This window comes from Amphibalanus amphitrite, unplaced genomic scaffold (genome assembly GCF_019059575.1).
Source record: "Amphibalanus amphitrite isolate SeventyFive unplaced genomic scaffold, NRLGWU_Aamphi_draft 000004F_arrow, whole genome shotgun sequence".
NCBI classification, from domain to species: domain Eukaryota; kingdom Metazoa; phylum Arthropoda; class Thecostraca; order Balanomorpha; family Balanidae; genus Amphibalanus; species Amphibalanus amphitrite.
Genome location: NW_024881501.1, coordinates 1,552,224 through 1,574,408, shown reverse-complemented (window position 1 = coordinate 1,574,408; position 22,185 = coordinate 1,552,224). Strand labels below are relative to the sequence as shown.

At 49.0% G+C, this 22,185-nt stretch overlaps 1 protein-coding gene across 1 annotated transcript; it reads left to right on the top strand.

The window, feature by feature from the left end:
• The first annotated feature begins 8,240 nt into the window (after positions 1-8,240).
• On the top strand, positions 8,241-22,185 carry LOC122376853. Its single transcript, XM_043356862.1, has 3 exons — positions 8,241-8,420; positions 10,224-10,401; positions 21,071-22,185. Exons 1-3 carry the CDS (start codon positions 8,345-8,347, stop codon positions 21,771-21,773), a joined length of 957 nt encoding a protein of 318 aa, XP_043212797.1. The 5' UTR covers positions 8,241-8,344; the 3' UTR covers positions 21,774-22,185.

The following is a 22,185-nucleotide window of genomic DNA, read 5'->3' as shown; positions in this document are numbered from 1 at the left end:
CTTTGTGGGTGAAGATGCACCCACAATCCTGGACTGCCGGATATCCACCCCCAATCTCCTGACCATCTAGCGCCCTCCTCATCTTCAGCGCCCTTCTCTCTGTTCGGCGCCCTTCTCGCCATCCAGCGCTCGTATGGCCTATCGGCGCCCTATTCACATTCGGCGCCCTCTGGACTGACCAGTCGACGCCTTCATAGTCCTTAACACACAGCATCCTCCTAATCTGTCTGCGCCGTCCACACTTGTCGGCGCCCTCCTGACCTGTCAGCGCCCTCCTTATCGTATTATAGCGCCCTCCTCACCGTACAGCGCTCTCCTGACCTGTCGCCGGCCTCCTCACTGTATAGCGGCCTCCTAACCATACAACGCCCTCCAGACAGGCGCCCTCTGCGTTTAGCGCCCTCCTGACAAGCCGTTTCGGCCCCCCTTACACCTCGCTGGCACAGGCCATTTTGCGTCCTTCGACGGCACAAGGGGGTTGGTAGTTGGTACGCCCCCCCCCCCCCCCTCGCGTTTGGCCCCTGATCGAGCTAGAGCTTCGCGGAAATAACGAGCGTGTTGCCCGTCACGAGAGGAAGCCGACGATACCCAATTTTAAGGTTTTAATGTCTTAGGTCATCGGGTGACCTTCCAGGTCAGGTCAATGACCCGAAAACCGGGAAAATCGGGACCTGTTAGAAAGTCGTAAAGTGTGGCGGCCCGCTGCTATCTATGTGGTTTTCCGAGGTGCTGATCACGAATATCGTGTTAGTTTTGATCAGAGATGATGTCTTTAGGCATTTAGACCAGGTCGGGTCAGGTCAGGTCAGGTCAACCGGTAGGGGTTGTGACGGGTATTCGTAATACGTGTCAACCGCCTCTGACAGCTTCGTAACATGTTACGAAGGCACCAAAACTACTTCGTAAATGCTCAAATGGTTGCTAAATTCGAATTCAGCTCCAAAAACTAGCCTAGAAACATGTAAAACTCGAAAAAGTGAACCGAGGTCACCCGAGGTCACCAAAGGTCAATGACCTAACCCGACCTTCAGATGACCTTGACACCCACCCTAACCCGGCAAGCGGTGGGCCTACCAGCCACCTTCCGCGCGGTGGGGGGGGGGGGGGCACTTTTTTGCCCCCCCCCGTATCTCCGAAACTACTGGACGGATCCGGAAAATTCAAACGGCGTTTGATAGCCCTGTCAAATTTGCCAAGGGAAACCAAATTTCATTGACCTCGGGGTCACCGATGACGTCACAGGTCAGGTCAAAGATAAAATGTTTCACCGTTCACGGGGATTCTAGGGAAAGCGCTATAACACCGAGTAAAACGCATTTTGTCGAAAATCAGCGATAAGGCGTCAGTTGTCTAGTACATATGTTGCTATAAGAGGTCACTGGTCAAACCAGGTCAGGTCACAGGTCAGGTCACCAAAGGTCACCAAGGGTCACCACATGAGCCCAACTTTACTAAGGTTATGCAATGCATGTTTTATGGCCAGTTTTTCATTTCCAACTCAATGGTGTTGGTTATAAGACCATCAGGAACGGTTTAGGTCACTTTCTGGTGGAGGTCAGGTCAAGGTCAGGTCAAAAAGGTCAAATTTCAAAGTTGATATTTTGCATAAAATGGGTATCGATTCGATGCAGCTCGTCACGGGGAGTCTAATGGTGGTCTTTGTTTTGCGCTACGAGGTCTAGAATTGCTAAAAATTAAGTTTGAAAATTTGACGTCATCAATTTTGAACAGTTTTTTCGCTATAACTTGGCCAAAAAAGAGGTATCGATCTCAAATTTGGTATGTAAGTAGAAGGCGGTAGGGGCTATCACATATATTCCGTTTTTTTCGAAATTCAAAAAACTTTTTGGATTTTTTGGCAATTATATTCAAAAAATCTATTTTTTGATTTTTGGGGGTCAAAATCCTAAAAATTCGAAAAACCGAAATAGCAGTTTTGTAGCCCTTTCAATTCTACACCTCTTATGTCCGAAACATTTTTCTGTATAGGCCTGACAGCTCTTCCCGCGAAACCTTTTTTTGGGTAGAAAATGGCAAAAATGACGTCACTCTGACGTCATTAGCGGCCAACCTATCATAGCCTTTGGAAAAATTTTTGGTCACCATGTGCGCTAGCTGCTCCCGGGAGGGTACCGAAAGTTTGGTGACGATCGGCGCAGCGGTTCTCGAGATATATCGAAAAAACTAAAGGGGGGCAAAAAAAAAATGCCCCCCCCCCCACCGCCTAGAAGGCTAATGTATGGGAGCAACAGCAAATCACATGTTTGAACATTTGGAACCACGAAAAGCTTGCAAACGCGCGGCTAATGCGAGCTGACATACGCCGAATCGCGATTCCGGCCAAACATGGTCTCGGAAAAGAGGTTACAGGTCAAAGGTCATTTGGGTCAGGGTCATGTAATTTTCAGGGTAGGTGTAAAGTTAATCAAAGCGAGGGTACTGAAAGTTTCGTCGCGATCAGCCGCTTTTTACGCGAGTTATTCGCGAAAAGCCTTAGGGGGTTGCATCAACCCCCCCTGTGCCGGCGAGGGTTAAGATCTCGAAAATTTACCGGCCGATTTTCAAAATTCAAACGGCGTTCGATAGCCCCACCTAGGAACCACCGTGTGACCAAATTGCATTGACCTAGGTCAAACTGATGACGTCACAGGTCAGGTCAAAGGTCGGATTTTCACCGTTCAAAGGCATTTCAAGAAATGTGAAATCGAGTAAATTGGTAAGTTATTGAAAACCATCGACGGTAAGTTGTTCGCCAAAAACACATACTTAAATATTTGAGGTCACTGATACCAGGTCAGGTCACAGAGGTCAGGTCACTGGGGGTCACAATATGAAAGTGTCGTGTGATGCATGTTTTATGGTCATTTTACATGACACATGCAATGATGTGGTTCAGGCAGCCTTTGGGGCCAGCTTAGGTTACGTTCTGGTCAAGGTCAGGTCAAGGTCAGGTCAAATTAGGTCAAATTTGAAAGTTGATATTTTTGCATGAATTGGGTATCGATTCGATGCAGCTCGTCACGGGGAGTCTAATAGTGGTCTTTGTTTTGCCCTACGTGGTCTAGAATTGCCAAAAATTGAGTTTGAAAATCATTTTTGAACATTTTTTTTGCTATGACTTGGTCAAAAAAGATATATCGATCTGAAATTTGGTATGCAGATAGAAGACGGTAGGTACTATCATATATATTCCGTTTTTAAAAACTCAGATTTTTTGGATTTTTTGGCCAATATATCCAAAAACTTCCTTTTTTATTTTTAGGGGTCAAAACTCAAAAATTTCAAAAATCCTAGATAGCGGTTTTGTAGCCCTGTAATTTTACACCTTTTATGTCTTGATCATTGTTCTGTATCTTCAAAGCTGTTGGCCTGACAGCTCTTCTCGCGAAGGTCTTTTTTCGGTCGAAAATGGCAGAACATGACGTCATTCTGACGTCATTTGTGGCCGACCTATCATAGCTTCTGAAATATTTTTTTGTTGAAATGTGTAAATTTGATGCCCGAAGGGGTCCTGAAAGTTTGGTGGCGATATCTGCAGCCGTTTAGGACATATCGACGGAAAAGGACAGGGGGCCGTTTCGGCCCTGCTTCCCTTACGGGGCGCGGGTTAACCCGCGCCCCGTTGGGCTCTGCCGAGCAACGCGCCCCGTTGGGGGGGGGGCCATTTTGGCCCCCCCTAAGATCTCGAGAACCACGCAACGTAGCGACAAGCGGCAAACGGTGTTGGATAGCCCTATCAGGGAACTACCTTGTGACCCAATTTTATTGACCTAGGTCAAACCGATGACGTCACAGGTCAGGTCAAAGGTCCAATTTTCACCGTTTACAGGCATTTCAAGAAATGCGTTGTAAAATCGAGTAAAATGCATTTCATTGAAAATCATCGATGGGGAAATGTTCTTCAAACACATATTTTGCTAGTTGAGGTCTCTGATACCAGGTCAGGTCACTGAGGTCAGGTCACTGGGGGGTCACAATATGAAAGTGTCGTGTGATACATGTTTTATGGTCCATTTTACATGACAAATGCGATTATGTGGGTCAGGCAGCCTTTGGGGCCAGCTTAGGTCACGTTTTGGTCAAGGTCAGGTCAAGGGCAGGTCAAATAAGGTCAAATTTCAAAGTTGATATTTTTGCATAAAATGGGTATCGAATCGATGCAGCTCGTCACGGGGAGTTCAATGGTGGTCTTTGTTTTGCCGTACGAGGTCTAGAATCGCTAAAAATTGAGTTCAAAAATTTGACGTCATCATTTTTGAACAGTTTTTTCGCTATAACTTGGCCAAAAAACGAGATATCGATCTGAAATTTGGTATGTATATGGAAGAGCGCAGGGACTATCACATATATTCCGGTTTTTTCGAAATTCGGAAAAATTTTGGATTTTTTTTTAGTTTTTCTAAAAAAATCAATTTTTTGAATTTTTTTGGGTCAAAAACCCAAAATTTTGAAAATCCGAGATAGCACTTTTGTAGCGCCGCTTTTTGTCTATTAGACCATATAAAGAACTTTGAAATTGCTTGATAACTGTAGATTTGGTGAGCGTTTCAAGATTGCATGTTTTTTGCTCATTTTTGCTCGAACATGACCTCAGTTTGACCTCAATAACTCCTGACCTAAGGTGACCTAAGACTTGAAATTTGGTGTGAAGGTGTCAAATTGATGCCCGGAAAGTTACTGAAAATTTGGCGGCGCTGCGCGCCGCCGTTTTCTTGCTATTCAGGAAAAACCACAGGGGGGGGGGGCCAAAATGGCCCCCCCCAACGGGGCGAGGGTTAACCCTAGAACGCCTTGGGGGGGGGGGGTTGTATCAACCCCCCCCTGAGGTTTTTTCGAAGTGCACGCTAAACGGCTTGTCGTAGCGGGCTGAAATTTTCAATACCCTCTGGGGCAACCTTTGCGCATCTTTTGCCGAAAAAAAAAAATTGATCGGGTCATGTCAGGTCACGGAGTTATGACGTCATAAGAGGTACAGCCTCCGGCCGACAGTTACCAAACGTGTGCGCCGAATCCCTAGGTTTTCTGCCGGTGATACCCACATTGTTTGATGGATCATGATGAAGCTTCCCATGCATGTTGGGGCAAGCATTGGCTATCGTGTGGTGCAAGAAAATTGACCGGGTCAGGTCAGGTCACGGAGCTATGACGTCACAAGAGGAACAGCGTCCGGTACTATTTTTGAAAAGCGCCCGAACCACTATTTTGCTAATTCTTGTCACCTCAATGGGAATATGCAGCAATATTAGCTTCTATAGGGAGCAAATGGACCTCCCAAATCCAAAAATACAATCAGATTTCAAAAATTTAAATTTTGATTTTTCGAATTTCTGCCGCCGACTGTGACCTGGCCGACTTCCGGCGCTCCCAACGCGCCATTTTTAGAGCTAGGGAAACGAAATACATACCAAACGATAGAGAATTGATCAAGAAACACGATAGTGAAGGTTTCAAGTCGATATCTCCCACCGTTTTGCCGCAATCGCCGCGGAAAGTTGAAAAAGTTTGATTTTTTTTCGGAAAATTTGACCTTTGACCGGTCATAAGTAGGTCAAATGTTGACCTAGGACCAAAAAATATACCACCAATCGCGAGATCTCGTTGAGAGCAATCCGTTGGTTTTTTCCGCTAAGCTCTACGACCTTCCGTTTCGAAACGCCAGGGGGGGTCGTAACAACCCCCCCCCCCCCTGGTCGTTCGTGTTATGAGAAATGGCCTGGTCGTGCGAGGGTTAAGACCTAAAAAGGTGTCTCTCTGATGCAGGTTTTCACGGCAAATCGAATGGTGCTATTTTTGTTTCCGTAGGCGTAGGAGATCTAGAACTTCCAAAAACTAATTTTTCGAAAATTTTGTGTGTCGTGACGTCATAAATTTTTGATTGACTCCCACATTTTTGAACCGATTCTTCTAAAAATTGGTAGGTAGTTGGACGCTGCACAGACTACTTCTCTAACCTATTCCGGCTTTTTCGATATGCTAAAAATTTGGATCTTCTATTGATTTTCCCCCAAAAGTCAGTTTTTTTTAAGAAAAAATGGGCTTAAATCCAACATTTCCAAAATACCGAGATAGGCATTTGATAGAAAAAGTAGAATAACGTATAACCTTTTTGTTGCGTCTTGATTCCTTTAGAAATGAAAACGTTAGCGTTGTTTGAAGTTTTGCGGTTTTTGAAGCGAAAATGGCGTGACATGACGTCACTTAAACGTTATTTTCTAAAAAAAGATCTGACGGATTTCGCTCAAATTTTCAGGAAACGTGTTAAATTGATGTATGATTACGGAGCGAGCGAAGCGAGCGTAGTCTTTCCTTAGATTAACGGAAATTTCTGAGTATGAGCGGCCGGCCGGCCGGCCGGCCGGCCGTGGTCACGCTTTTGCGAGGCTTATATCTCAGCAACCACTTGACCGATTTACACGCAGTAATTTTTGTAGGGTAGCTTCATTCCTTCTACCAAGTATTGGACTATTCCCGATGCATGTGGGTGACCCCTTATGCACGTGCCACGTGCAAAACGAAGAGGTGTCAGTTTTGTAATTGTTGCAATATCTCGGTAACTACTTGGCCGATTGCGCTGAAAGTTGGCATGTAGGTAGGCACCCACTAGGCACTGCATATCCATGTGCCAGAGTTGGGGTGCTGCTGCACGTGCGCACGTGCAGGGGTCGTTTCCAGAACTCGAGAACGGCTCGGCCGATTGCGCTCAAATTTGGTACACAGTTAGGGACCGGTTAGTAGGGTGCCGTGCACAAGTCAGTTGGGACCCATTTTGCACGTGCGCACGTGCAGGGTGCCGCTTCCAGATCTCGAGAACGGCTGGGCCGATTGTGCCCAAATTTGGCACATCGCTAGAGACCGGTTAGTAGGGTGCCGTGCACAAGTCAGTTGGAGGTACCCCCTCGCAACTTCGCACGTGCAAGGCCCACCCTCTCGCTTGCTCCGTTAGTCGCCCCAAAAGGCGTTTTACTGGTAAGGTACTGAAAGTTTGACGTCGTCGGCTTAACGCGTTTAGAAGTTATTAGCGAAAAACGGGAGGGGGGGGGCAGATTCTGCTTCCCCGAGTGGGACGCGGGTTAAAGTTCTTGCAAGGTTCGACGCTTGATTTGGCGCTGTATAATAGTAATTACGGAGCGAGCGAAGCGAGCGTAGTCTTTCCTTAGATTAACGGAAATTTCTGAGTATGAGCGGCCGGCCGGCCGGCCGTGGTCACGGTTTTGCGAGGCCTATATTTCAGCAACCACTTGACCGATTTGCATGCGGTAATTTTTGTAGGGTAGCTTCATTCCTTCTACCAAGTATTAGACTATTCCCGATGCATGTGGGTGACCCCTTATGCACGTGCCACATGCTAAACGAAGAGGTGTCACTTTTGTAATAGTTGCAATATCTCGGTAACTACTGGGCCGATTGCGCTGAAAGTTGGCATGTAGGTAGGCACCCACTAGGCAATGCATATCCATGTGCCAGAGTTGGGGTGCTGCTGCACGTGCGCACGTGCAGGGGTCGATTCCAGATCTCGAGAACGGCTGGACCGATTGCGCTCGAATTTGGTACACGGTTACGGAGCAGTTAGTAGGGTGCCGTGCACACTGCACAAGTCAGTTGGGACCCATTTTGCACGTGCGCACGTGCATGGTGCCGCTCCCAGATCTCGAGAACGGCTGGGCCGATTGTGCTCAAATTTGGCCCATCGCTAGAGACCGGCTAGTAGGGTGCCGTGCACAAGTCAGTTAGAGGTACCCCCTCGCAATTTCGCACGTGCAAGGCCCACCCTCTCGCTCGCTCCGTCAGTCGCCCCAAAAGGCGTTATACTGGTGGTAAATGAATTACACTAGTTATCATACAAGAGAGGCGCCTGTCATCACCGTTTGGCCATTTGCCATGCTGCAGTGCTGGCTGCTGCAAGGTTTAGCTGATAGCCCTGCCATACGTATGTACAATAGGCCTGCGTCTGTGACTACTTCATCATACCGTCCCGCCCCCGTCGCACCATCCGGTGTGTGGTGGGTCACCGACACTGGACAGAGGGTCACCTGCCCCCCGTCACTGCGTGACCCCCCACCAGCCGTTTGGGGAGGGGAGGGGAGGGGTCCACACCGCACCACCCGCTGGCCGGAATGAGCTGCAACACACGGCCGATTTGCAGCCGACTCGTCACCCATTCGACCGGCGCCCGCCCCCGCCCATCGGGGCTCGTTTGGGAGCACCGCACCGAGCCGGTCCCCTGTCCCGCCGGCGCCGACGGGAGGGGGGGGGGGGGCTGTGTTACGACCAGCGCGGCGTCCGCTGCCGGTCGGCGGCGTCACGATATAACGCGCCGTGACGGTCGGCCGGGCAGAGTGGCACGATGGCGGCCGCGGGAGGCAGAGCGATGCCGCTGTTCAGCTCACTGGCCCTGCTCGTCCTGCTGGGCACAGCCGCAGGTGAGCGACCCCCGTCCCCCTACCAGTCCCCACCGGTACCCGGTAACCACCGCCACCACCTCAGGTATCCACCACCACCACCTCCGTAAACCACCTCCGGTAGCCACCGCCGCCACCCCAGATAACCAACCCCGGTAACCACCGCGACCACCTCCGGTAACCACCCCCGGTAACCACCGCGACCACCTCAGGTAACCCCAAGTGTCAAATGACTAGCAATTAGTTCATTAGTGACGCCAAAAGTACTTTTGTATAGGCTATAGAGTAGCTGGCTGTTACGACACCGAAAGCCGCCATTAAAAAATAACACTTCAGATAGTACTTTGTAGTTGGCGTCGACTAATTCCAAGACGTTACCCTCGCCCGCACATGCCATTTTCCCATCCTAGAACGCACATGGGGGGGGGGTTGCCACCCCCCCGCGCCATTTCGTTCCTGTTGGAGATAGAGCTTAGCGGTAAAGACCAAAAAGATTCTTTGGGAAGAGACGAATCCAATGATACCCAGTTTTACCTTCTCAGGTCAGTCATTGACCTTCCAGGTCAGGTCAAACTAAAAAATGTTGCTGTTTTGGGTCACCGTTGGATATCAAGTGCGCTGCTTATCATATACCGATGACGATGCCGTTTTCTGGTGCCAAGCCAGCTAGAACCTCTTTGTCACACTACCCGACCAGAATTTTGCTGCTGAGGTCATTTCAGGTCAAGTTAGGTCAAGGTCAATAATATGTGTTTGTATGTCTGTGTGTGTCTGTGTGTATACTGATGTGTGCACCGATTGTTTTTGGGTCCATATTACATGAAATCATGATCTGAGAAGCTTTTACCAAAATGCAGTCAAAAAACTTCACAAAAAGTAAATTCAGCTTGCCTAAAACGCAATTATCTTAGATGACCTAGGTTGACCTTGACCCTGACCTTGACCCCTGTACATCGTCGAACAACATGTTCCATGATAGGTGGGAGGTAAGACTGGCAAAAAAGGCCGAAATCAGGGTGTCAAAAGCTCACAAGGCCCATGGCAAACGCAAGATGTTGAGAATTGGCCATTTGGGTCATGACATGACCTGAAAAAACAAGGTCATATCTCCGAAACCAAAAATCACAGAAGCTTCAAATTTTCAGTGGACATCAAGAAATGATAGAGGAGCAGCTATACGAAAAATCAGCCCTCTAGCTCTAAAAATGTTGAGTGCAGAGCAGAAAGACTACCTGGGGAGGGGGTGGCAACCACCCCCCCCCCCCATGTGCGGTCGAGGGTTAAAAGACATAACAGACTTGATGTTGAAGGCATTAGCAGAAATACAAAACGTTTAGGCACTTAAGTGTTCTAAAGCATATAACACGCTTTTGCCGCTTTCCGCATTAAGCAGTGTAGGCCCAATTTTCGTGAAAAAAAAACACATTTCCCGCCAGAGCATCGATCTAGACCATTCAACGGCTTTTGGCTTCAGCCCCAGCCCTCCTACTGACCTGCCCAGTATCCCCAGTCCTCCTAAGTCCTATACTGACCTGCCCAGTATCCCCAGTCCTCCTAAGTCCTATACTGACCTGCCCAGTGTCCCCAGTCCTCCTACTGACCTGTCCAGTGTCCCTAGTCCTCCTACTGACCTGCCCAGTGTCCCAGTCCTCCTACTAACCTGTCCAGTGTCCCCAGTCCTACTGACCTGCCCAGTGTCCCCAGTCCTCCTACTGACCTGCCCAGTGTCCCCGGCGGCCGGACCCGCTCTGAGCCGTCTTATAGTCAGCGCCTGCTGATCCGCCTGCTGTCAGCGCTCTGACCGCTGTGCCGCGGTGCCCGCAGAGCTGTCCGGCGCCGCCGGCCCTCCCGGCTCGGCGCTGCTCTTCTTCGAGGACAACGAGTGTCTGCCGGAGGACTTCCCAGAGGGCGTGGCCATGTCGGTGCGGGAGGCGGCGGACACGTGCCGCAGGGGCCGCCACGGCTTCCGGCTGCCCGCCACGCTCGGCTGCCTCGCCGAACGGTGAGGACTGGGAGGACTGGGCTGTGAGGACCGGGAGGACTGGGCGCTGAGGGGCGGGTTGGGCGGCGAGGGGCGGGTTGGGCGGTAAGGGGAGTACTGGTCGGTGTGGAAGCCATTCTTATAAAGAAAAAGGACGGAGGGACGGAAGGAAAAAAAGAACACGTCTGTCAAGACAGCCTCAGATTCAGATTCACTTTCAGAATCACATTCGGACCCCCTTAGATTTTCATAAAAACTGGTCCATGTGTACAGTTTTGGACGCTGATTCCAATGGTGAAGTCTGTTTTTCGCCACATATTATACTTTGGCCCCTAGAGGCATTCAAAGTTTTTTGGGGGCGAAGGGGGACCCCCTTAGATTTTCATAAAAACTGGTCCATGTGTACTAATATGTGGCGAAAAACAGACTTCACCATTGGAATCAGCGTCCAAAACTGTACACATGAACCAGTTTTTATGAAAATCTAAGGGGGTCCCCCTTCCCCCCCCCCAAAAAAAAACTTTGAATGCCTCTAGGGGCCAAAGTATAATATGTGGCGAAAAACAGACTTCACCATTGGAATCAGCGTCCAAACCTGTACTCATGGACCAGTTTTTTTTTTAAATCTAAGGGGGTCCCCCTTCGCCCCCAAAAAACTTTGAATGCCTCTTGAGGCCAAAGTATAATATGTGGCGAAAAACAGTCTTCACCATTGGAATCAGCGTCCAAAACTGTACAAAAGGACCAGTTTTTATGAAAATCTAAGGGGGTTCCCCTTCCCCCAAAAAACTTTGAATGCCTCTAGGGGCCAAAGCATAGGCGGCGGAACGGGGGGGGGCACCGGGGCACCGTGCCCCCCCTTGAATTCTGCAAGGGGGGCACCAATAGCAAGGTGCCCCCCTTAAATTTGATGTATTAGTACTAGGGGCAGATTCGGGGAAAACTCCAAGGGGAGGGCCATGAATCGAAGTGGTGCCCCTACCTATGCCCAAAATTAAAACCTCAACGGATTTCGGCCACTTAATTTTGGTGGTGCCCTATTTTCAGTTTTTTTTTATTTTCTTTATTTTTGGTTAGTCATGTGATGACTAGTGCCCCTGCACCTGCTAGGCCGCTGATGCCCCTGGAAAGACTGTGGTACCTACCTACCCTGCCCCCTGACAAGCCTACGGTGGGCCCTGACATGACTTAGGTGCCCATGGGCCCTGACAGGCCTGTGGTGTCCTTGCTAAGCCTGTGGTGTCCCTGGGCCTTGGCAGGTTTTCGGTGCCCCTGTTAGAACGCAGGTGCCCTTGACAGGTTTGTGGTGCCTCTGACAATCCTAAATTGCCAACGACAGGCTTGTGGTGCCCTTGACAGGCCCATGGTGCCCTTGCGAGGCCGGTGGTTCCCCTGCGAATCCGATAGTGCCCCTGGCAGGCCTCTGGTGCCCCTGGCAGGTCTGTGGTGCCCCTGGAAGACCTGTAGTGCTTTTGCTAGGCCGATGGTGCTCCTGACAGGCCTGTGGTGCCACTGACAGGCCCGTGGTGCCCCTGCTAGGCCTATGGTACCCCTGGCGGGCCTGTGGTGCCCCTGTCGGCTGTCAGGCCTGTGGTGCTCCTGGCAGGCATGTGGTGACCCCATGCCCTAAGTCATGACCCATGTGACCTCCACCCTGGGATTCGCCACTGATTAGTACCATGCGATGGCTTCTTGGTAATTTGTTACATGTAGGATTAATGGAATTTATCAAACGAGAATAAGGAAGAGACAAACACATAGGTACTTGGGGATCAGCTTAAAGTTAACCACACATACGGGCAGGGGTGTAATTTTCCTAAAATGATTGTGGGTGCCCAGCTGTAGGGGCGCCCGGCGCCAGGCCGTTTTGGGGCGCGATAGATATTCTTTATGTGGGAGCCTAAATTAACACCGAATTTGATAACATTGCTAGCCGAATGGCGCTTCAAGTGACGTGTCTGACTTAGCAAATACACGCTTAAAAGTGGAAACTGACCGGAAGGACGTAAAAAGCTGTAGAGGGCGCCATCCAGTAGGAGGGGCACCAAATGTGGAGGCACCAGACGGTTACGACTTACGAGGGCGCCGTGAGACGATGAAAAGGGCGCCATTCTCTTGGGAGGGCGCCGAGTGATTGAAAACGCTATGTGGTCCAGGGGCGCTAAGAGGCCAGAAGGGCGCCGCACAGTCAGTAGTGCTACGTTGGTGGGGACGTGGGGACGCCAGATGGTTACGAGGGCGCATTGAGATCATGAAAAGGGCGCCATTCTCGTAAAAGGGTGCCGAGTGATTGAAAACGCTATATGTGGTTCAGGGGCGCTGAGAGGCCAGAAGGGCGCCGAACAGTCGAGGGATGCACGGTGAACAGAGACCTAAGGACGCGAGACGGTCAGGAGGGCGCCGTTAGACCATGAGAATGGCGCGGTGCTGTCAAAAGTGCGCCGTTCTCCCAGAAGGGCGCCGAGTGATTAAAAACGCTATATTATCCATGAACGCGAGACGGTCAGGAGGACGCCGTTAGAGCATGCGAAGGGCACCGAACTCTCGAAAGGACGCTTGCAGCCTTGTAAAAGACTTGTGGGTGCATTTTCATCATTGTGTGGGCATACATAATTCAGGATTGTGGGTGCATATGCCCCCACAAAGAGATATAAAATTACACCCCTGCATACGGGGGTGAACTGCCATTTTCGTTTAGTAAAAAATAAAATTAAAAAAAAATCATCGTGTCAGGGCTGTGACGAAAAATAAGTGGCCTAAATCCGATGAGAAAACAGGATTTGGGGGTACCCTAGGTTTGGCTCCTTGAGCCATGGTGCCCCCCCCCCCCCCTTGTCTCAAATCGTTCCGCCGCCTATGGGCCAAAGTATAATATGTGGCGAAAAACAGATATCACCATTGGAATCAGCGTCCAAAACTGTACACATGGACCAGTTTTTATGAAAATCTAAGGGGGTCCCCCTTCCCCAAAAATACTTTGAATGCCTCTAGGGGCCAAAGTATAATATGTGGCGAAAAACAGACTTCACCATTGGAATCACATTGACTTCACCAGTTTTTATGAAAATCTAAGGGGGTCCCCTTCCCCAAAAATACTTTGAATGCCTCTAGGGGCCAAAGTATAATATGTGGCGAAAAACAGACTTCACCATTGGAATCAGCGTCCAAAACTGTACACATGGACCAGTTTTTATGAAAAATCTAAGAGGGTCCCCCTTCCCCCCCAAAAAAACTTTGAATGCCTCTAGGGGCCAAAGTATAGGGGAAGCGGGGGGAGCACCGCCACCTTAAGCATTTCTGCTCACCGAGCTGATATGCGTAGTAAAAACGAAGCTCTTTTGCATTCATGTGAAAGTAGGAATGTTTTCCTACATGTTGGCATAGTTTCCAACGCTCCATTATAAAATTTCGCTACTTTACAGACGTCAAAAACAAGTCCTGCATTTTTCGTCCTCCAAAAAATGTGCGGGTAGCACCGCCACTGATGGCGATGTTATCCACAGATCGGCCTTACGGTGACAGCCACCCTTGGAAGCGTTACTGCTGTCTGAAATAGTAACTCAAACTCATATAAGACACACAAGAGTTGGTTGTTAGTTTGTCACAGATCAGACTGTTTGTTGCGGACAATATGCATATAAAGCATGACAAATTCACGTTTATTTCGAAACATCCAGTGAAGTCAAACGTGAGGTTAAAAAACAGACGGCGTTTGCGGCCTAACTAAAGCTCTTCTCCGAGCTGAGTGAATCATCATTGCGGCTTTTTCCATTTTGCCACCCCTTGGGGTAGCACCGCCGAGCATGGCGGTGTTACCCCACTCACAGTCATGGACCGACAACGCCCCGACAGCAAAACAAGCCGGGATGCGATTCTTCTGTAATTCCTTTCTCAACAAAGAGCACTTCATGCCCTCAAATTTAACGTAAAAATCAAGGCATTTTGACTTATAATGATAACTTACTTGCTGCTCAAACATGCCAAATGATTACAACGATGGTTTGAAATTCACAAAATGGGCAATTGCGATCTCAAAATCAAATAAATCTTAGCGAAACCTACCTCACGCGGCGTCCCGTTTCCGTTCGGACACCGAAATGGCGGGTGTTTACATTTACAATTCAGAGTTTTGCCGATAGAGAGGATGGCGGTGTTTCCCACATGGCGGTGCTACCCCCGCTTCCCCTAATATGTGGCGAAAAACAGACTTTACCATTGGAATCAGCGTCCAAAACTGAACACATGGACCAGTTTTTATGAAAATCTAAGGGGGTCCCCCTTCCCCCAAAAAACTTTAAATGCCTCTAGGGGCCAAAGTATAATATGTGGCGAAAAACAGACTTCACCATTGGAATCAGCGTCCAGAACTGTACACATGGACCATTTTTATGAAAATTTAAGGGGGTCCCCCTTCCCCAAAAAAAACTTTGAATGCCTCTAGGGGCCAAAGTATAATATGTGGCGAAAAACAGACATCACCATTGGAATCAGCGTCCAAAACTGAACACATGGACCAGTTTTTATGAAAATCTAAGAGGGTCCCCCATCCCCAAAAAAACTTTGAATGCCTCTAGGGGCCAAAGTATAACATGTGGCGAAAAACAGACTTCACCATTGGAATCAGCGTCCAAAACTGTACACATGGACCAGTTTTTATGAAAATCTAAGGGGGTCCCCTTTCCCCCCAAAAAATGAATGCCTCTAGGGGCCAAAGTATAATATGTGGCGAAAAACAGACTTCACCATTGGAATCAGCGTCCAAAACTGTACACATGGACCAGTCTTTATGAAAATCTAAGGGGGTCCCCCTTCCCCCAAAAAAAAACTTTGAATGCCTCTAGGGGCCAAAGTATAATATGTGGCGAAAAACAGACTTCACCATTGGAATCAGCGTCCAAAACTGTACACATGGACCAGTTTTTATGAAAAATCTAAGGGGTCCCCCTTCCCCAAAAAAAACTTTGAATGCCTCTAGGGGCCAAAGTATAATATGTGGCGAAAAACAGACTTCACCATTAGAATCAGCGTCCAAAACTGAACACATGGACCAGTTTTTATGAAAATCTAAGGGGGTCCCCCTTCCCCCAAAAAACTTTAAATGCCTCTAGGGGCCAAAGTATAATATGTGGCGAAAAACAGACTTCACCATTGGAATCAGCGTCCAAAACTGTACACATGGACCATTTTTATGAAAATTTAAGGGGGTCCCCCTTCCCCCCAAAAACTTGGAATGCCTCTAGGGGCCAAAGTATAATATGTGGCGAAAAACAGACATCACCATTGGAATCAGCGTCCAAAACTGAACACATGGACCAGTTTTTATGAAAATCTAAGGGGGTCCCCCATCCCCAAAAAAACTTTGAATGCCTCTAGGGGCCAAAGTATAACATGTGGCGAAAAACAGACTTCACCATTGGAATCAGCGTCCAAAACTGTACACATGGACCAGTTTTTATGAAAATCTAAGGGGGTCCCCTTTCCCCCCCCAAAAAAAAATTGAATGCCTCTAGGGGCCAAAGTATAATATGTGGCGAAAAACAGACTTCACCATTGGAATCAGCGTCCAAAACTGTACACATGGACCAGTTTTTATGAAAATCTAAGGGGGTCCCCCTTCCCAAAAAAACTTTGAATGCCTCTAGGGGCCAAAGTATATGTAATATGTGGCGAAAAACAGACTTCACCATTGGAATCAGCGTCCAAAACTGTACACATGGACCAGTTTTTATGAAAAATCTAAGGGGTCCCCCTTCCCCCAAAAAAACTTTGAATGCCTCTAGGGGCCAAAGTATATGTGGCGAAAAACAGACTTCACCATTAGAATCAGCGTCCAAAACTGAACACATGGACCAGTTTTTATGAAAATCTAAGGGGGTCCCCCTTCCCCCCAAAAAACTTTAAATGCCTCTAGGGGCCAAAGTATAATATGTGGCGAAAAACAGACTTCACCATTGGAATCAGCGTCCAAAACTGTACACATGGACCATTTTTATGAAAATTTAAGGGGGTCCCCCTTCCCCCAAAAAACTTTGAATGCCTCTAGGGGCCAAAGTATAATATGTGGCGAAAAACAGACATCACCATTGGAATCAGCGTCCAAAACTGAACACATGGACCAGTTTTTATGAAAATCTAAGGGGGTCCCCCATCCCCAAAAAAACTTTGAATGCCTCTAGGGGCCAAAGTATAGGGTAAGGTGCCTAATTAGCGACCCCCTTAATTTGAACCGTCATTGCTCACGCTCTGTAGGTGCCACTGTATTACTGACTTGATTTTCGGAGAGATCGTTCATTTTTCTATTAAAATATAGTCATTTTCTGCCCCAATATTCACTAACTTATTTGTAGTGAGCATTTTGGCAAACCATTGCAAAAAAACGCTAATAGGGAGCTCTTCCCGATTAGCGACCGGGGAGGGTCGCTAATAAGTCTATGGGTTTCCCCACATTAAAAATGGCGAAAAATGCAACGCCTGAAAAGATGAAATATGATCTCAAAAAGGTAACCTATACGCAAAGCACTCAATCACTCGAACAGGAACGTTTATCCAACACATTTACGTAAGTAAAAACTGATCACGTGATGCACCGAAGGCGAAAAGAAGGCGGAAACCCAAATTTTGCGGGCTATCTCGTATGATATTCGAGGTCCGCGCTGAATTCGGCACCCCTGCAGTCGGTGACGACATTTGGCATCCCCTGCCACACATTGCAAGCTTCAGCAACACCTCATTTTCATTTCTCTCTTTTCCCCTTTCTTTCCCTTCTTGAGCTATTTGCGACCATGTCAGGCGCAAATAGGAAATATGAGTTGCGACACATTTTTAACCGCCATGCTCTGCACAGTTGAGCGATTCACTATGAGAAAACGGCAATCAATTGAAAAAGGAATGTCGATTCAAAATAAAAAAGGTGCATCATCCTAATGTGCATCGCTTTTCATCAGAGAGGGCCCAAACACACACGTTTTGGATAAGAAACTTAACATTTTTATTTAAACTCACCTGAAACGTCCCACCAGAAACATCGACGACCGGAAAATAATTTATTTTGATAACCAAAGTATAGCTGACCTTTTGACGATGTTTTTACCCCGTTTTCTCCTGCCAGTTTTTCTGTAGGGTGGTAGGTCGCAAATCGGAAAGGGTCGCTAATTAGGCACCTTACCCTAACATGTGGCGAAAAACAGACTTCACCATTGGAATCAGCGTCCAAAACTGTACACATGGACCAGTTTTTATGAAAATCTAAGGGGGTCCCCTTTCCCCCCCAAAAAAAAATTGAATGCCTATAGGGGCCAAAGTATAATATGTGGCGAAAAACAGACTTCACCATTGGAATCAGCGTCCAAAACTGTACACATGGACCAGTTTTTATGAAAATCTAAGGGGGTCCCCCTTCCCAAAAAAACTTTGAATGCCTCTAGGGGCCAAAGTATATGTAATATGTGGCGAAAAACAGACTTCACCATTGGAATCAGCGTCCAAAACTGTACACATGGACCAGTTTTTATGAAAATCTAAGGGGGTCCGAATGTGATTCTGAAAGTGAATCTGAATCTGAGGCTGTCTTGACAGACGTAAAAAGAACTCAATGAATTAAACGATTCCGTCCTTATTGGTTATCATAAAGGTTCCGTCCCTCTACCCCTCCCCCTTCGTTGTTTTGCTAGGATGCGTTTTTCGGCTAAATGATCAAGAGCTTTAGTAAATGAAACAGGAATTATTTCCTGCGATATTTTCTTATAAATTTCGTCACAAAGAATGCAGTAAGACTAAGAAAATACTATGTGATCGCTATATAGGTATAATAAAATGAGAATCTGCAATTATTTGGGATCAAATTTGAATTTTTATGGGACCGGGGGCTGTTGTCTGCTACGATACATAGCCTTGGCTGCGATCAAGGATAATATAGATAGGCGAAGTATGTAATATGTTGTAGTCTTTCCTGCTAGGCTGAAACCCACCAAAGATTGTTTTGCGTAGGTATAAATGTGGTAATGTGGTATTTATATACACTGTGGTAATGCCTATGTCTTACTCAGTGATAGGGTGTCTAATAAGCGGTAAGCGAACAACGCAGACACCCGTGGCGGCTCGGGACAGGCGGTAGAGATAAAAGAGGAGGGGATACTGTCTACTGATAAGGCATCTTATCGCTCTGGGGACGACGCGGCGCGCGGCGAACGCGCGCGGCGGCTCGGGATGAAAGGGAGGGAGAGAGGGAAGGAGTAGGTAAAGAGAGAGACGGGGGGCGCAGGTGTTGTTTTGACGAACTGACGCTAAGGAGGGGGGAGGGGGAGCGGGGGAAGAAATGGCCTGTGGATCTTCTCTGTGTGGGGACAGCGAGGACAGTCCAGCGAGAGCGCTTGGGCCTGGCGGAGTGTAGGTATACGAATTTCTCTGCGTGCAAACAAGAACTTTAACCCGCGCGGGGCTGGGGTCTCCAGCCGAACGCGCGGGGCTGGGGGGGGGGTAAATTTTACCCCCCCCCCCTGTTATCTCCCGAACTAATGGTCCGATTTGGAAAATTCAAACGCCAATCGAACGATCTCATCACGAACAACTAAAAACATGTACTTAATTTTAAGTTTGAGGTCAAGGTCAAGGTCAGGTCAAGGGTACAAATTGCAAGTTCCTACAGTATCGGCCTTGCACCGTAGTTGCCGAAGAATGGAGTCATGGACTGAGACTGATCGCCCAAAACGTGTTCTTAGGCTACCAAGACAATATTCCTTGCATACAATATCATTCAGAGGTCAAAGTCAAGGTCAGGTCAGGTCAGGTCAGGTCACCAAAAACAAAATATAGAAAAGGGCATGTGCGACACATGTTTTATGGGTCATTTTACTCATAGAATTCAATAGGCACACTCAATAAGTGATATGGACCACCTCTGGATGAATTTCAGGGCGAGGTCAGGTCAAGGTCAGGTCAAGTGAGGTCAAATTTTGAAGTTGGTTGTTAAGGCCTAAAAAGGTGTCTATCTGATGCAGTTTTTCACGGCGAATCGAATGGTGCTATTTTTGTTTCCGTACGAGGTCTAGAACTTCCAAAAAAGTCATTTTTCAAATTTTTAGTGTGTCGTGACGTCATAACATTTTGAATAACTCCCACATTTTTGAACCGATTCTTCTAAAACTTGGTATGTAGGTGCACATAGACCACTTCTCTGACATATATTCCGGTTTTTTCGATACACTCAAAATTTTGGATTTTATAATTGATTTCCCAAAAAAGTCAGTTTTTTGAAGAAAAAAAATTAGGCCAAAATCCAAAATTTTCATAAAACCGAGATAGCCATTTGATAGACAAAGTAGAATTACGTATATCCTTTTTTTGTTACGTCTTGATTCCTTTAAAAATGAAGATGTTAGCGGCGTTTGAACTTTTGCCGTTTTTGAGGCGAAAATGGCGAACATGACGTCACTAAAACGTCAATTTCTCAAAAAAATTCCGACAGGTTTCGCTCAAATTTTAAGGGAACGTGTCAAATTGATGTAGGAAAAGGTACTGAAAGTTTGGCGGCGCGCAGCGCCGCCGTTTTTGAGATATTGCAAAAATTCGCGAGGGGGGGGGGGTAAAATTTACCCCCCCAGCCCCGCGCGGGCTAAGTGCTAACGAGAAGTTGCAGTGCCACGTGACTCAGACCTCCAACCGTGATACCAGTCGAGGCGCCAGAGGACACAGGACACAGGCCAGGTGAGGGTGGAGCTACTGGGAGGCAGTTGCAAACACCTACCACTTACTGGATATTGCATCTCAAGGTGTCCAATCCTGCCTGTTAATGTGTATGCCCGATAAACAACGATAGCTGCAGAACGATAAGGTGGCGGTCTATAGGTACCTACTTGGTCTGCATGTCAAATTGACTAATTTTCGTGTGAAATAACTCCCGACCAATGTCATACAGTTCACATATCGATTAGCATGCAGCCTGAAAACACATTTCGCACAAGTTGCTCTCGCAACCAGCTAAATATCGTATCAATGCCGTAAAAAAGCGCTGCTGAAGAGCAGCGCTATTTCTGATGCGTTATTTTTCACGAACAACGCAAAGTCTTACGTCACCAGAGGCGTCTTTGTCTCTTTATGATACGGAAACGCGTCCTTTTGGGTGGGGGTAGCGTCAATCTGGCTTCGTTCTTTTAACGGGTTCCGTCTTTCGTCTTCGTCCTTTTATGATAACCAAATTCCGTCTAATCTCAGAAATGACGGAGCGTCCCTCCGTTCTTTTCTTTATAAGAATGGCCAGGCGCTGAGGGCCGGGTTGGCCTGTGCGAGTACATGGTCCCTCGAACTGCTGGGCGGTGGGCTGGTCAGCGAGGGCAGGCTGGTGGCTCGCCGTCTTGACTCAGGGTTACAGCGGGGAGACCTGGCTCAGGGTCACCTCTGGGAGACTCGGGATGGGGTTACAGCGGGGAGACCCCGGCCAGGGTCACCTCTGGGAGACTCGGGATATGGCTGGGGTCATGACTCACGACTGAGGAAGTTCTCTGTGAGACAGCGCGACTCAGGCAGACAGGAAATTGGCTTGCTCTGAGCCGCCGTGTATGCCGTCATCGATACTAATGCAGCTAATGATGTGTGGTGTTCTTCTAATGCTTGGCGTGTATTCGACACGCTCAGAGAGTAATCAGGCGCCACGTGCGCCGGCGTCCGTCTCTGACCGCCCGGTGTCCGTGCCCAGACTGAACATCATCGGCGCCTCGGGTGTGGACGAGGCGGCGCTGGACGCGCTGCTGGAGTCGCTCTCCGCCGACAGCGCCTTCACCGCCCAGCTGCAGACGCTCGCCGACACCTGCCTCGCCGCCGTGAACCCCTCGCTGACGGCCCAGCAGCAGGGCGCGTTCGTGCTCGCCTGTCTGAGGCTCAGTCAGGCGTCCGAGTGCCAGCAGCAGGACGCGGACGCCTTGCTCTGTCTGAACGCCGACACGCTGTTTAAGTGCCCGATCGGCATCCACTCGCTGGTGCAGCGCTCGGCGCTCGATAGCTGCTGGTGGGAAACCAAGCTGAGGGTCGTCCCGAATGGGGCGGCCGCTCGGCCGGACGGCGGCTGCGCGGCGCGGGAGGAGCGCGCGCGCACCAACGCCAACTGCTCGCTGCAGGCGGCCGGCCTGGCCAGCGGCGACACGGTCGACCTGACGGCCGTGCAGGCGGCCATCACCGCCAGCACCGACACCACTGATACGGAGAAGGCGCTCCAGCAGACCGTGCTGAGCACGTGCCAGGCCAACGGCGCCGACACGGTGGACGCGTTCCTCGACTGCTGGACCACCGAGTCGGCCGACGGCTGCGTCACCAGCATCGCCGAGCAGCTGGCCACCGCGCCCGTGGGGCGCCCGTCCGGTGGCGTCCACCCTCTGGGGGCTCCACCGCACGGCCGCCGCTGAGCGGCCAGCCCGGCGAGCGGGGCGGGCGCCGTCAGCCTCTCCGGGACCGCACCCCTGACCGGCCACCACCGGCAGCCGTGCCCACGGCTCTCCGCGGGCTCTCTGCGGCCGACCTAATCCATGGCGGCCAGCCGACCCGCCGCGCGTGTCTCGCGGCCACCTTACATGACTCGCTCCGGCGTCCTGTGACGCTGTTTCTCTCGTCACTGCACGTCACACACGCACGTGCACTGGCAGGGACACTGCATATGTACGACTTCCTGTACGGACTAGACATGTCTTGGCGTTTGTATGATGCGCTGTGCTTTTGAGGCCGCAGTTTTGCTATTGCGACTTGCGAGTATGCACCGAGATGGTTCACAAATGCATTACACATGATGATGTTGAAAAGAAATATACCACTTTCCTCAAA

Coding starts and splice junctions, on each gene's coding strand:
- LOC122376853 (XM_043356862.1), top strand. CDS start 8,345: ATGGCGGCCGCGGGAGGCAGAGCGATGCCGCTGTTCAGCTCACTGGCC. Junction 8,421..10,223: donor CCTGCTGGGCACAGCCGCAG/GTGAGCGACCCC, acceptor CGGTGCCCGCAG/AGCTGTCCGGCGCCGCCGGC. Junction 10,402..21,070: donor CTCGGCTGCCTCGCCGAACG/GTGAGGACTGGG, acceptor GTCCGTGCCCAG/ACTGAACATCATCGGCGCCT.